The sequence below is a fragment of the Rhincodon typus genome, chromosome 6 (genome assembly GCF_021869965.1).
Source record: "Rhincodon typus isolate 14 chromosome 6, sRhiTyp1.1, whole genome shotgun sequence".
In the NCBI taxonomy this organism is placed as follows: domain Eukaryota; kingdom Metazoa; phylum Chordata; class Chondrichthyes; order Orectolobiformes; family Rhincodontidae; genus Rhincodon; species Rhincodon typus.
This window is the reverse complement of record NC_063337.1, coordinates 44,954,730-44,970,905: the sequence shown is the minus strand read 5'-3', so window position 1 is coordinate 44,970,905 and position 16,176 is coordinate 44,954,730. Positions and strand designations below refer to the sequence as shown.

Sequence of the window (16,176 nt, the reverse complement as noted above, 5' to 3'; positions counted from 1 at the left end):
CTCCAGGTTGCTTGCGGGGTGAATGATAATAAAATATTTCACTACCTCCACATGGACAGCTGGTTGTGCTTAGCCTTCCAAGCATAGAACAGCCATACCCTTTCAAGTGGTCATCATGATCTGAGGTATCAACTATTAGACACTTTCCCTGCCACTGTCACGTAGAAGCTGTGTTTTTGAGTGGCAAAGATATGTACTGTATCATACTGAAAGTGTGGGAAACACATAGCCAAGAACATGACCTAAGTACTGTGAGGAATCTCATGACTCAGTTGGGAAAAGTGTGTCGATGATCATGCCCCACTATTCCACAAGCCATCGCAAATGTGTAACTAACTCCAAAACAGCCAATTTGCCTAACGGACTGGTACGTGGAACAAAAGCAATTCACACCAGGTTTCCTAAATAACAGGAAAATCATAGAATCCCTACAGTGTGGAAACAGGCCATCTGGCCCATTGAGTTCACACCGCCCCTCCGAAGAGGAGCATCCACACGGACCCAAACCACCCCCCCCCCCCACTTCCTGCAACCCTGCATTACCATGGCTAACCCACTTAACCTGCACACTCCAGGACACTATGGGACAATTTACATTGGCCAATCCACCTAACCTGCACATCTTTGGACTGTGGGAGGGAACCAGAGCACACAAAGGAAACCCACACAAACACGGGGGGAATGTGCAAACTCCACACGGGACAGTCACCTGAGGCTGGAGTCGAACCCAGGTCCCTGGTGCTGTGAGGCCAGAGTGCTAACCACTGAGCCAACGTCATAAATAATTCTCTTTATTGTAAACACAATTATTCTTTAACAAATGGCAAACATGAATTACTAATTTACTACTACGTGACTGAAGTTATACCCCTTTAAAACCCCAAACATACCTGAATTCATTCATAAATAAAACAGACCGAAAACGTTTTTTTTGATACAAATATTTTAACAGAAAAATATAAACAAGGAAAAATAAATTCTGTAGCTTAGTATCCAGACCACAACTGTGGAATGAGTTAATTTTCATAGTTCTTCTGATTTCAGCAATGATGACATATTGTTGCCCTTAGAGTGATGGTCAGTCTTTGATTCAGTAACCTTTCAGAGGAGATCAAGGTCTTTTCTTACATTAAAATTCTTACTTTTTGTCTTGGTTTTTTTGTCGTTTTCATTCAGAGAGAAAAGGGAGATACGTTTCTTGTTTTAGGAATTTAGGAATAGCCCTGAGCATGCAGCCTTACATAACCCTGAAACTTCAACTTCTGAAGCCAATCCAAAAGACTGTTGCTAGGCAGTTTTTCCTTTGCTTAAAAACACTTAGTTCAAAAACAAAAAAAATCTGTTCATCTCAGCTTTGAATGTAGTCAACAACGATGCTTTTCCAGCCCTATGTGATAAAGAATTCCATGGATTCACTACCCTCTGAGAGATGAAATTCCTCCTTATCTCCCTTAACTCTAAGATTTTACCCTGGGGTCCAAGACTCTCCGATACCTACCCTGTCAAGTCCCTTAATAACCTTGTATGTTACAATAAGGTCTCGTCTCATTCTTTTAAATCCCAATGAGTGCAGGCTCAACCCACTCAACTGCTTCTCATAAGACAGACCCTCCATACCCACGATCAACCTCGTGAACCTTCTTTGGAATGCCAGCATATTACAGTATATATTTTAAGGGGTAAACTTTTAGCTTTTACAGACAAAGAACTACCAGCAGCTGCTCATTCATATATTGTAAAATGATTGGGCAGGATCTATATCAGGTAGCTAATCTGGTTTTTTATCTGCCAATGAAAGTCAAATCTACACATCCATGTCAGTTTGATTCATATATTAAAAATCAATGGGCATAATACATTTCCTCCCCTCCATTCTCCATTCTCCATTCTCCACCCCAGCAACTTTCATATTCAATGAATTATCCTCCACCATTTATGCCATCTTCTGCCTGATGCCACCACCAAACACATTATTCCCTGTTCTTGCCTTTCAGCATTCTGCAGGGACTTCTTTGTCTGTTATACCATGGTCCACTCTTCACTCAGCCTCAATAACCCCTCCCCATGCCACAGCACTTTTCCATGGATGCAGGAGATGCAAATACTTCTCTTTCACCTCCTCCCTTTTTTCTGTCCAAGGCCCCAAGCACTCATACCAGCTGAAACAGAAACTTACTTATATACTTCTTTCAGTTCAGTACACTATAAACTCACTGTTCATTATGTCATCCCCTGTACAATGGGGAGACCAAACACAGACAGGATGACCTTGAACTTCAAGTGACCATCCTTTTAATTCTTCACCTTACTCCTACCTTCCTGTCCCTGACACCTACAATGAGGCTCAAAACAACTTCAAAGAGCAAGACATGTTTGAACTCAACACTGAGTTTAACATCTATGGAATATAACCTCCGCCTCATTTTGTTTTCTTATTCTTGATTTGTTTGTTTTTTCTTCCTGTCTCAGTCGTTTTTATCTTTCGTGCGACAACTATCCGTGATCATGCCATTCACACCTCCTCTAGACACACCTTTTGTTTCTTAACTTGATCCAACACCACTCACTTTGACCTAACACTATGAACCTTTTCTGTCAGTTTATCTCTCTTGGTGCCCTTTACCTCGTCACAGACCTGTCCGATTGTTCTCTTTCATTTGCTCAAAATCAAATGCGTTTGTCACTTTTCCCAGTTCTGATGAAAGGTCATAGATTTGAAACTTTAACTCTGTCTTTCTCCACAGGTGCTGCCACACTTGCTGAATATTTCCAGTTTGCTCTGCTTTTATTTCAGGCTTCCAAGATCCACAGTATTTTCCTTTTGAGCCCAAGCTCTGGAATTCTGCTTCAAACATCTCCACAATCTCCACTTCTCTCTCTTTCTTACTTCTTAAAATCTACCTCTTCAATCTATTCTGTCATATATTTATGTAACTCTGTGTAAAACTTTGTTGATGGTCCTAACAAGCATTTTGGAATGTTTTGCATTGTTATTGACCCCAAATAAATCAAGTTGTTGTTTCTGCACATCTGGAAGCTGTTGAAAGATGCAAGTATTACAAGACATTTATTACTGATTCACCAGGAATTTATTCCGGTTTGTTTTGTTGCTACGACGTTGCTGGAAGTGTAGTGAAAACCCCAAAAACATGTGTCATTCACAATAGGGTAGCAGTTCTTGAGTGATTTCTGGAAGCGTTATTCATATTTTTAGTTCAGCTTGTCACACTGCAGGAATAAAAGAGTGAGAAAAGCATTTCTTCATTCACTAATTACTTTTTAATTTCCAACAGAACAGTAGAGATGACAAAACAGCTCTGTACGTCCCATATTTGGAGACTTGAGAATTGAAATCCTGGAGTCCATTGAAATCTTACTTCTCTCCTTGAATGAATTCTTACCAATTCTCCATCAGGTCACTAATTGATTCACTGCTTCATCTTTGTAGAGTGGGAGGATAAGAAGCAGCAGCAGGTCTACCATCGACCCACAGAAGCATACACCCGAACCTGAGCACAGCCATTGTATTAATTATTAATATACAATGTATAGATTAGTGTCAAAAGCAGATTGGAGATTGCGCCTTTTAATCTTCCAAGTGTCTCATTTTGTAACTCTAGATACATGGCCATGTATGCGTACAAACCACAGAAAGCAGATGAGCTGGAGCTGCGAAAAGGAGAGATGTATCGAGTCATTGAGAAATGTCAGGATGGATGGTTCAAAGGCACTTCACTGAGAACTGGAATGTCTGGTGTCTTTCCTGGAAACTACGTGACTCCTGTCTCCAGGTGGGTGCACGAGAAGATCACACAACATTAGGGACAGCACAGACATTCATGGCCCTAGTTATGTTGTCTAAAGGAGACTGTGATGATATCAGGACTAAACATAGGGAAAATGCTTTCCTTCTTTATCTATAAAGTACAACTTTTGTTATATTGTATGCGTAATAATATTTTATTATTTTAAATTAAGTATCACACCATAAAGTATAAAGTTGTCAAGTAAATTCAACAGTTCAATACCACGTGCTACCTTTTCTTTTAGGGCTCCCTTTGGAACAGCTCAGTCCAAAACCACAATGCCAGGAGCTGCTGTCCAAACAGTAAAAGGAAACTCCCCATCAAGCCATTCTGCGACCAGTCTTGTGAATAATGGTGTAAGGCCTATTCCTCCTGTTGCTATCTCTCCTGTTCCACCGCAGCTTCACACATCCAGTCCGCAGATCAGCAATTGCTTACGTTACTCAGGACAGCAAACGGTCAACCAGGCCCGGAGTGCAATGCAGATGGGTAAGTAATGCACAGTGTTGAAGCTCCCTTCCAAATCTGATGCATGTTGCTCTAGTAATAATCAACTTCATCCATTCCCCAGTAGAGAACAAAAACAGCTCATCTGACCCCAATTGCTGGTTCTTCCCTGTTTTGTCTAATTCTATCGGAATACTCCTTTCTCCCACACGTGCTTCCCTAACTTTCCCTTAAATATAATAAAAGCAAAATACTGTGGATGCTGGAAATCTGAAATAAAAGTAGAAACTGCTGGAGAAACTCAGCAGATCTGACACCTTCTGTAGAGAGAGAAAAACAGAAAATTCAAAAAACAATGTTTCGAATCGAGCATGCCTGTTCTTCCAAAGAAGTGTTGGAGTCATACCGTACTTGCAACATTAAGCCTGTTTCCCTCTACAAGACACTACCAGACCTGCTGATTTTCTCCAGCATTCTCTGTTTTTCAGTATTTTATGTATTACATATTAAATGTATCCACCCTATTTGTATCAACTACTTCACCTGAATAGTGGGTTCCATATTTTAGACATTCTCTGGATAAAGGAGTTTGTCCTCATCATTAAATGGGTCTATTTCTACCTATACCACAGTATAAACACCCCAGTAGGTGATACTTGAAATAGCATTCCCTTGGGGTGACTCAAGCAACTGTGGAAATATGTGGACAATATCAGGGACTATCCATATGAGGTCTTGTATCCCACAGCTCTTGGCCTCAACACATGGTTTGAAATTCAATTTTACACTTCAAATGTGAGTTTAAAATTTTGAATGACATTCAGTGTGAAATCAGAATGCCACAAATTTCTAACCTTCATTTTTAAAAGCAAGATTTAATGGAAGAGATCAGTCTCTGGTTTTGAGAGGAGGGGCAGGGACCAATGAAGGAGCAGTGTGGGTACTCCTGCATCACTGCATGCCAATTTTGTGAGGAAAGATTTGGCAAACATTTTTTCATTGAAGAGAACCTTGTGTTTTTTATTTCAAAATTAGTGATGAGATACACCTCATAGCACATCCATGTTACATTTATGGCACAAGTATTTTCTTTTTCCAGAAGCTGTCTGACTGGTTGTACACTTCTGACAAATCCTGGTGTAATTACATAAAATTTGGGATTTTTACCAAAATTTTGGAGATTGAATTTTGTGTTTCCATCCACTTATAATAATGGTTTCCGATTGCTATTGACAGATTAAATCATTTTCTATTACACATGAACTCTATCTTCAAGACAGGTCAAAGTTGTGAAGTGAAGCAGCATTTGATATAATGGTGCCCTACATCAAATTCAAAATTCAGGTCTTATTTTGTGTCTTGCCAAAAGAAAATAATTGAGATTTTCTTTCTTCTGTCATAATTACATTTTTTGAAAAGTTGTATTTACTTTTCCTTGGGAAAGGGGTGCAATTCTAGAAGTAAAGAAGGAAAATGATATCTATAGTATCAGGTGATTACTAATCAGCTTTTATAGTGTTATGTTACATTGTTTGTAGTTTTGTTTTGAGAATGTGGATAGGCAAGAATGATGAGCATTGCCATCTACCTGGACCTTTGGAACAGCTCCCAGCTCCCCACTATGGCACAGCACTGGGGAGCTGTAGATGAAAATTGAGAAGGAGATGAATGTAGGAAACTAGTTTTTGCTTGCTTGTGGGAGCAACAGTCATTTACTTGCCTTTTGATTGTTTCTTTTATTCTTTAAATCTGAATTATGAATGCTGTTGATGCGATGCCCTTGTCATCTGCTACTAATGACTCTCACCGTCATGAAAAGCATGACCCAAGTGTAACATTTGAGATTCCCTTGTTAACACCCCTGTTGTTCAGCGGTAGCTGAAAATCCACATTGCATTGTATTTTATGATTCTTTTTTAGGCTTGGTTGGTTTTACAAAACCCAAAACTTATAACTAGAGAATTTTGAAGGTCTTTGGTGTAAGATGATTGTTTTCTTTCATTGTCCAAATGTGAAAGGGTTTAAGGAGGATGCTACAATTTAAGCATTTAGGTTGGTATCACAAAGGCATCATTAGGGATCCTCACTTTGAATCAAATTCATTGTGTGGAAATTCATAGTGGGAGGTTGCATTGTGTTGTGTCTCCCATTTTGCTTTCTATGTTTTGACAAGCTGTTTGCTTTTAAAATGGTGATCAGTGGTAGGATTAACAAGGCTATCACTTTTATTCGAGAATAACTTGAGGAAGCTGCATCCTCTATTATCTATCCTAGGGGCTCCAAGACTCAGTAGTCTAAGCCTTTTGCTATCTCTCACATTTACTTTTGCAGTTCATCCTGCTGTTCAAGCACTTGAACGTCCTACAGCCACTGTACCACCGTTAAGAACACAAAGTCCTCCCACCCGTATCCCGGCTACTGTAGTCCGACCACAGCCAATGGCCTCACCACAGCATGTCCTTCAATCGTCCGGAGCTCCTGGTGCTAGATCGACCATTTCACTCACTTCTGCAGCTGTAGCCATTACACCACCAAATGTCAATGCAGCCAACTTGAATGGGGATGCAATGAGTGGATCAGCAAGTACCTCAGTGACTTCCAGCCCATCAAACTCCGTACCTGCCGTACCCAAAATGGAGGACCGGAAAACTGAGAGGGTGAGAATTGCCAGTAGGTTGTTCACTGTGTGGGATTTATTTTAATCTAGTCTTCTTTCGTTCTATCTCATATTTTTCATGTGATAAAGAATGGCCAACAAATTGTACTGAATCTTTTCACAGTCAGATGTGATTGCCTAACTCACTGATTGATAACAAAGTCACTCAGCACATGTTCAGCCTGTTTACTGGATGTATTTTCATTTCTTTATTGATCATGCTATTTCTAATGTCTAATAACTATGTTTTTTTTTGTTTTACTGCTAATCTGCAGCTAATGAATTCTATTTGAATAACATTCTAGAAAGGACATGTAGTCCCCAGCCACCTCTCTACAAAGCCATTCTTACCTGTTCAATAAATGACAGACAACCGTTTAGTTGACAGGCCTGATCTTACTGAACTGTCCTAGTATCCACGTTACCAGTGAAGACTATTGGATTGTTATCAGGAGAAAGTATCCAGATTGTTTCTGTCCTTTGCTATTTTAAAGCTACTGAGCCAATTGGAAATTTCTCATTGCCGCTTTGTTTGTTATTTAATGTCACACAAACTATAAGTTGAATATTAATTTATCCCATTCTGTACAACAAAGTATGAATACTTCTGTTAATTCATTAAGGATCTCTGAAAAGAGCTACTTTACTGATTGTTTTAGAGGGTTTTAGACTTCGGAAAACCTTTTGGTTCCACCTTGGGAAATTCGTAGTCACTCCATTGTCATGATAGAAATATAATATCTCCTCACTGAAGGCACAAGTGTGATATATTCATGTATTATAAACAGACAAGTGGTGTACTTTATAATTTACATTGTCTGTTGTGATAATTTGGTGCTTTTTGGTCAGTTTACATTTGGTTCTATATTGTATGAATCTGACTCTCTGACATTAAATAAAAAATGAAAAAACTGCTGATGCTGTACATTAGAAACAAAAATAAAAGTTTCTGGAAAAGCTCAGCAGGTCTGACAGCATCAGTGAAGAGAAATCAGAGTTAACGCTTCGGGTCCAGTGCCCCTTCCTCATCGTTCCATAAAACTGCTGAGCTTTTTCAGCAACTTTTGTTTTTGTCTCTTCTGACATCCTTTATTTACTCCAAATCGTTCAACCTTTTCAGTACTTATAAGTTCTTGTACATTCTTCTGCATGCACCAGAATTAAAGGTTACTGTTTAGTTATTTTTGAACGATTTTATATATCTTCTGTTTACCCACAGTGTGAACACAATACCCACTGGAAAATAATTGGGTTCAAGTTTACCTCAGCCATAAGTAAGATCACAAATTCATGATAAAAACCAAAAGAACTGCGGATGCTGTAAATCAGGAACAAAAACAAAGTTGCTAGAAAAGCTCAGAGATAGTAGGAACTGCAGATGCTGGAGAATCTGAGATAACAAAGTGTAGAGCTGGATTAACACAGCAGGCCAAGCAGCATCAGAGGAGCAGGAAGGCTGACGTTTTGGGCCTAAACCCTTGGGTCTGGCATCATCTGTGGAGGAGAAAACAGGGTTAACGTTTCGGGTCTGGTGACCCTTCCTCAGAACAAATTCATGATGTTGTTGTTGATCCTAGGGCAATAGAAGGGGACCCACTACCTTCAACACAATTCATTGCCTTTCCATTTTATAACCAAAATGGCAGTGTTCTACATGTAAGGCTCAACTATATTCCTGATTCTGAATCCAATTGCTGCTTGTACCCTTGATGTTCTGACTGCACTGACAGGTTGACGAGAACACTTTTAACCCTTTTTAACCAGATGGTATGCTCTGAAAGGGCTACAAGTTAGAATGGTACCAGGCTACAGTAGGTCTCAGTCTTAGTTCAGCAGGCCTTTTGCAAGTTACATTTCAAGCCTTTCCAGCAACACCCCCACCAAGTAGTCTCAGTGGTTGATTTGGCAATAAATGCAGGCATTTCAGCCCTTTTGCGGTAGAGGTGGGATTCACCTGGGGATCCAGGCTTGAGTTACATAGTTTTGGGAAAACCAGTTGTGTTTTACATAAAACAAATCAGAATTGTTAAGAAATAATTTGTTTGAGTTAAGTCCCAGGCAGTGCAGTTTCCAATTTGAATAGGTTATGTTTTACAGTTTTTCTAATATACACAATTTATGTCAATGAAGTGTTATAATGTCTAAATAAAAACCAAAAGAACTGTGAATGGTGTAAATCAGGAACAAAAACAGAAGTAGCTGGAAAAGCTCAGCAGGTCTGGCAGCATCTGTGAAGAAAAAATCAGAGTTAACCTTTCGGGTCCGGTGACCCTTCCTCAGAAGTGATGGTATCTGGGAAAGCATTGGTTTATAAGCAGAAAATAGGGAGGGGAATGGAGTACGGAGTACAGAGTAAACGATAGGATAGAGCCCGAAGAGAGAAAAGACCAGTTAGATAGACAAAGGAGTTGATAACAATCTGGCTAGGAGGATGAATAGCTGTTAATGGGGACTGTTAGTTCTGATGAAGGGTCACCAGACCTAAAACGTTAACTCTTATAATATCCATTCTGGTTAATTATTTCGTAGTTCACATCCACGAATGGATAGATTTCAGCAACTCACTCAACTGCACCACCTACTGGTGAGGGAACAGGAAACTCGTACCAGCTTGTTCTCATGGGACTTGAAACATTTAACTCTGCTTTCTCTTCACAGGCATTGTCAGATCTGCTGAGTTTCTCCAGGTTTTCATTTGTTTCTATACCAGCTGTTTCATTGTTCCATAAAGCATAAAAGGAAACCAATTGGCCCACCATGGCTGTGTTGGCTTTATGAAAGAGTTATCCAGTTTAGTGTCACAACCAGCTTTTTCTCCCCACAATACTGTAAATTGGTCCTCTTCAAGTGCGTGTCCAGTTCTGTTTAAAAGTTTCTAAGGAATCTGTTTCTACTTCCCTTTCAGTTGTATGTTCAAGATTCTACAAACCCACTGTAAAGAAAGTTTTTCCTGGTTCCTCTTCTAGTTCTTTTCCCAATTTTCCCAATTTTCCCAATCCTTTAAAATCTATGTTAGATTATCATAACACTTGCCAGCAGAAAATTCAATTCCTTCACTCAATCTGAGATTCACTGGAAATGCCAACTAATTTGTTGCCCAATCTAATTGCCCAAAAGTTGGTGGTGTCATAATTTTGAAGACCACCATCAGATATTCTCCTTTTAATCTTCCCCAATTTCTCTGCATGACTGAAGTCCCTGTTTCCTGGTGCCAGGCTGATTAACCTTCTCCATACTGTCACCAAGGCCTTGAGTTCTTTACTAAAGTTTGGTCTTCAGAATTGTACACAATACTGCAGCTGAAACCAAACCAGAGATTTTAAAGGTTTGGTGACATCTTATTTGCTACATAATGTCCCTATTTACAAAGAGAAGATTCTCATTCACTTTCTTAATTACCTGATCCACTCTCCCTGCCACCTTTGAAGATTTATAAATATGCAGTCTGTTGTATAATGCTTTCAAAATAGTACCATTTAGAGGAGACTGCTTTTCCATTTAATTCTCCCAATATCTGTCACTTGGGGGAGGTGATGGCCAAGTGGCATTATCACTATCCAAAGATCCAGGTAATGTTCTGGGGACCCACGTTCAAATTCTGCCATGGTAGGTGGTGGTCTATAAATTCAATAGAGGAAACAAAATCTGGAATTAAGAGTTTAATGGTGACCACAAATCCATTGTTGATTGTCAGGAAAAACGCATCTGGTTAACTAACGTCCTTTAGGGAAGGAAACTGGCCTACATGTGACTCCAGACTCCCCAGCAATGTGGTTGACACTTACCTGCCCTCTGGGCAATTATAGATGGGTGATAAATGCTGGTCTAGCCACTGATGCCCACATTTAATGAATTTTTTTTAAAAATCTTTATTAATCTGAATTAAATTGCATCTACTATGTATCTGTCTGTTTCATCAGTTTGTTTCGGTCCTTCTGAAATCTGCTTCTATTATCTTCACTATTCATACAGTTACCAACTTTTGTATCATCTGTAAGCTTCCAAGCTGTACTTCCTAAACCCAAAATTTAATTAATTTATACATGGTGTGTCATAGAACCGTGACCAAAATCCATATACAGTAATACAGAATTGAATAGAAAATACGTAAGATTATTTAATAATAAATAATTAGACATTAGTTCTTTTTCTTGCCGCCAACTAGATCAGAAGTGGAATTTCAGGAAATCCAATGTTATGATTTTGAGGACATGAATTAAATTTCCCAGTTCTATACCCTTTGCATGATTCACTGCTGCTGTCTTAACAGCTCACTCAGCAACCCTCCCACCCTCTTTAAGAGATAAAGAAAAGCAAAAGACCAGCAAATCATAAATCAATTCAGACTACTGGCTGCGTTCCAAAACTTGGAATTATTGGTGCAAAGTAAAGGGCTTATTGAAATTTGTGCTAGTCTCATGACAGTTTGTGTGCTCATAGTTCTTAATGTGTTTGCACATGTGTAAGCTGTTGTTGGTTTTATTATTCAATTCTTTCAACTGTCCTCTAGTTAATATCTAGGGAAAATACCAGCTGTCGAATAAATAAGATCACCTCTATAAATATGACCCTTTGTTTAAAAAAAAAAGACAGTTTTATGCTTAACAACTGAAAGTAACAGTTTTGTGCTAGAGGATCTCAGTTATAAGACTAAAGGAAAAACAGGTACGAACCAGAATTTTTGATCTGATTTGGTTTGCTAAAAGCATGAGCTAGTAAAAGCCATTCAAGATGATTTAAAAAGTGAGGAAGATGGAAATAAAAAGAAAATGTGGAAATGTTGGAAATCAGGATTAATAACAAAGACAAGATGAACACAGTTTAGAATGGCTCCATTCTGTCTTTTCTGCCCACAATGATGATCCTACTTCTCTGCCTTACCATTTCAATACACTGTCCTATTCATCTTCTGATGCCCTTGCCTCTGATATTTTACACTGCTTCATCTGGAATCACTCAGAAGCAGTGCTTCAACTCCTCTTTAGGATTATGTCCCCTGAGTGTTGATATCATTAGTTTCAGAGTTTAGCTCGTTCCCTGATTTTTCTGCCAAATCTTCCTGTTTACATTGCAAAATGAGATCTCCCATCTTGGACCTGTTTCTCTCAACTTCTGACTTTATAAAACCTTTTCACACTTAGCTGAGAAGACCATTGTATACTTCAGCAGTCTTCAGCTCTGTAAAAAAAGTACTAATATATTAAGCCCACTTATTGCCTTAACACAATTGTTACAGCATCCTTTCCCATTTCCAAGGTTCCTTTTGGTCTTTACTGATCCTACAAAGGCAGTCTCCTAGATTTTTGGCTTCCTCTGACAAATGTTCTGTATTGAAGTATTAACCCACCATTTTCAGCTGATGACAGACCTTGCAGAAGTTTCAGAAGCTGAATTTCTATTGTTCTAGCTCTGCACTTCAGTTGTAAGTCAATCTATCATATATTATTGCTTCAGAGAAATTAGCAGGGCCAGACTACTTTGAGCCCCAAGTGTTTCTGTCAGGATATGGCTGATGCCTAACCTTCATAGACCTGTCCTTGGGAGGCATGAGGTCATGGGATGATTTTCTATTTGAGGTATTTCCTTAGCCTTCTAACAATGTCAGACTATAGCCTGCACTGAGGCTGACATACATGTGTTTTTTAGAACAAGGGAAATGAAACCCATCTGGGAATCTAATGCCTGGAATCATTGGTTAAAATCTCAGCAGCATGATTTCTTTTTGACGTTTGTTTTACTAAAGGGCATTGACAGGACTGTGTTGAAGTACTTTATTGGTCAGTAGCATTAGCATCTCTTCTAGCAGCAGAACAGTTTAAAATTAAAGACCCTTACCCCCTCTTTTGGTAAATGTCCAAGATGTTTTCATTGTTTTTGGGATGCCCATCACTGGTATGAAAATTAACTGACCTCCCATTACTCCAGATACACTCTTGCTAGGCAAGGCACAGAGACTGAAGATGTTTTGTAGTTATAATGTTATTCTTCAGACTACATGGATGTAGCAAGATAAAATGAGTTCCAATCAGTTGCGAGTTCTGTCCAAATATTCTCATCACTGATTCAGAACATTCTGTGTTCATGTCTCACACCTGGACTTGTTCACAGGACCTAGACTGATACTCCAGTGCTGCACTGAGTCACTGAGTGAGCAATTTATCACTGAATATGCTGTCTTTTGGATGTGACATTAAATTGAATCCCTATTAAAAAACCTTTAAATGTGGCCTTTGGTTTAAAAGTGACCTTGGCAACAGTTTGGGAGCTTCTGCAGACCTGAGAATTTTATTGACTGACTTAAGGTATCAAGAATATAGGAAGGATGTTGCAAAACTTAAAAGTGTTCAGAATAAACTTACAAGAATGTTGCCAGGGTTGGGAGGGTTTGAGCTATGGAGAGAGGCTGAATAGGCTGGAGCTATTTTCCCTGGAGCATCGGAGGCTGAGGGGTGACCTTATAGAGGTTTATAAAATCATGAAGGGCATGGATAGGGTACATAACCAAGGTCTTTTTCCTAGATGGGGAGTCCAAAATTAGAGGGCATAGATTTAAGGTGAAAGGGGAAAGATTTGAAAGGGACCTAAGGGGCAACATTTTCATGCAGAGGGTGGTGCATGTATGGAATGAGTGCCAGAGGATGTGGTAGAGGCTGGTACAATTACAACATTTAAAAGGGCATCTGGATGGGTATATGAATAAGAAGGGTTTAGAGTTATATGGGCCAAATGGGACTAGATTTATATAGGATATTTGGTCGACACGGATGGGTTGAACCGAAGAGTCTGTTTCCATGCTGTACAGCTCTATGACTCTAAGAAAGTGTAGAAAATAGTCAGAGAGCCACCAATGTCTTGGTGTCCCTGAGCTCTTGGAAGAGCTGGTATCAGTCCTGGTGGTTAGACCTCTAGCTATCCTTCGGGTCACTCTTTAGAAACATGCTAGGAGGTCAGAGCAGTTGCTTTCTGACTGAATTTCGTCACACTGTTAGCAGAATTCCACAGGATTATTGCTGAGTACACCCCACCATTGGATATGCCAACACATTCTTGCAAATAACTCTCAGAACAGCTGGATTAAACAGCAGTTTCAATTTTTTTTCCTTCCGTACTTAAAGTGGTGAGGAAAGAAGCAATTCAGAAACCAATTACAAAATGCTTTATGCTTTGATCCTTTGCTTTACTTTGTGAATTGCCGATGCTTTCTCATAGACACAATTCTTTAGCTAAGAGGGATAAATGGTTTACATTGCCGTTCTCTGTATTTAATATTGTAAAGCTACTCAGTTGAGACTGGGCATATTTCTATTTCAAGTGCCCCCATCCAAATGCCTGACAGAGAACTGGCAAAATCCAATTATAAGGAAGCAGTGATGTTTAAATCTTAGATGAGGCCCCTGGCTTGACATTTCAACAATCTTCTGCTACCCAGCAGCCCTTAATTAACTTCATTAGTGAGTTGTAAATTTGAGTATTTGTCATTCAGGCTCAGTAGACACAGTTGGCTGAATTTCATTATTCCTGGCCAGGCTACTGTTTGAGCAGTATCCTTCCAGAAAGGAAGGATTAGCTGAAACTCACATAGTTTGTTTGAATTGTGCCACAAACGAGCAGCGACATACATGCAGAGATATGTAAACCGATCAGTCTCAGGAAATGAGGAATCCTTCGCTTAAAATCCACGAATTAAGCCCATTCTGAAACACTAATATGCAAATTCAGAAACAGACTTCTTTCTGAAAAGAGTCATCATCACAGCTTTCTGCAAAGAATAAAAGATTTCTGGTACGGTGTTATATAGTTGGAGCCCAATGGAATAGGTATGATAGTTGTTCCAGTGAGTGAGACCGTGTGAGAAATCGCAATGATTACTTTAACAGACCTTTTTTTTGTACATTTTGTATATCAATTTCCCAAAGAAGATTATGAATTAAAATTTCATGTTCTGTAGCTATGGTCATCGAGATTAGTCATGGAGTTTCACAGTTTATTAAAGAAGAGGTTTTTTTAATAGAACACAGTGTTAAAATGTATCTGAGGAAAGGAAGAAAATGTTTTGCTGCAGAATAATCAAATGAGGTTCACTGAATCAATCTCTAAATCTTGTTGGACAGTCTGAGCCATGAAATTGTATGAGACTTTTGCAGAAAGCATAACCTTATAAAAGTGAGACCAGTACTTTATGCAGCTGGTGAACAAACTTTGGAAGGAATCTTTGCACCTTTATGAGGTTATCAAGTTAATTCGAAATCAAATATGTGACATAATTCCTGTAAAATGAAACACAATTGAGCTGCTTAAACACATCAGGCTGAATCTTCCCAGCCCCTGAATGAGATCGGCATTGCTGCATCTATTGGGAAAATAGGGTGAAATTAGATTCTTGACATCAAGAAAAAAATGTCCAGTTCTCCAAACAAGTTTTGAATGGAAAGATGAGAATCTCATGGGAGGCCTACTGAATGCCATTCGAGTCGACTCAGGCCTCGTTTAAAAGCAGTTTCCTACTTGCTCACTCACTAGTTAACAATTAGGTGGTGGCAATTTCCCACATGAAAGTCTGAGTGGGTATCTCGCAATCCCAGTTTGCTACTCAGGATTCCAACTTGAAAGCAGTTACTGACATCTCAAGGCATGCAACACGAACAGCAACTGCCTGCATTGCCCTCTGTACAGACATTGGCATCAGACACATATCAGCTTCTGGCACATTTCTGACCCACTTTCAATATGGTCCTGCACTTCACTTCCACCCTTTGGAGTTCTATGGCATTTTTCATCATAATGTCACTGCATGGGACAAGCATCTATCAGATAAATTGTACCAGGATGAAACTCAGGGCTCCTTGCTTACCCTCTGCACACTCACCCAGTTTGCAGCTATGTTGATGCTCTCAGCATCTCTACCTCGCCTTGACATTTTGTGCTTTGCCCCTCGGCCAGAACTGAAAGGCTCAGAGTACTCCTGTCTTTCCATGCTTTATAGTGCAGACACAAAGCCAGACAACAGTTTGTCATGGTTATCAGCAGTCATCAGTCTGTGTCAATGTTCCACCTTCACAATGTACCAGTAGGATATGTAACAAACATACTGCACATACATCAACCAAACAGCCATGTCTCAAAGTCTAAGGGGAGTAGTCCTCATGCAGACCATAGAAGAAACCCTTCAGGTTTCAGGGCAGCATCTGATATCCGTCCAGTATCAGGGGCTTGGGTATGGTCAGTTGGGCACTTGAGTGTTCAGGGTCAGGGGTTCCATATCACCAT

The 16,176-nt window shown here is 39.5% G+C and overlaps 1 protein-coding gene across 1 annotated transcript in view; it reads left to right on the top strand.

Annotated features, from left to right (window-relative positions):
• Nucleotides 1-16,176, top strand: part of LOC109912287 (E3 ubiquitin-protein ligase SH3RF3) — a 353,152-nt gene that overhangs the window by 315,469 nt on the left and 21,507 nt on the right. The window contains exons 6-8 of the mRNA XM_048598487.1: nt 3,621-3,791; nt 4,051-4,295; nt 6,585-6,910. Of these exons, the coding sequence (XP_048454444.1) occupies nt 3,621-3,791; nt 4,051-4,295; nt 6,585-6,910 (742 nt within the window). The remainder of the gene's footprint in view (nt 1-3,620; nt 3,792-4,050; nt 4,296-6,584; nt 6,911-16,176) is intronic.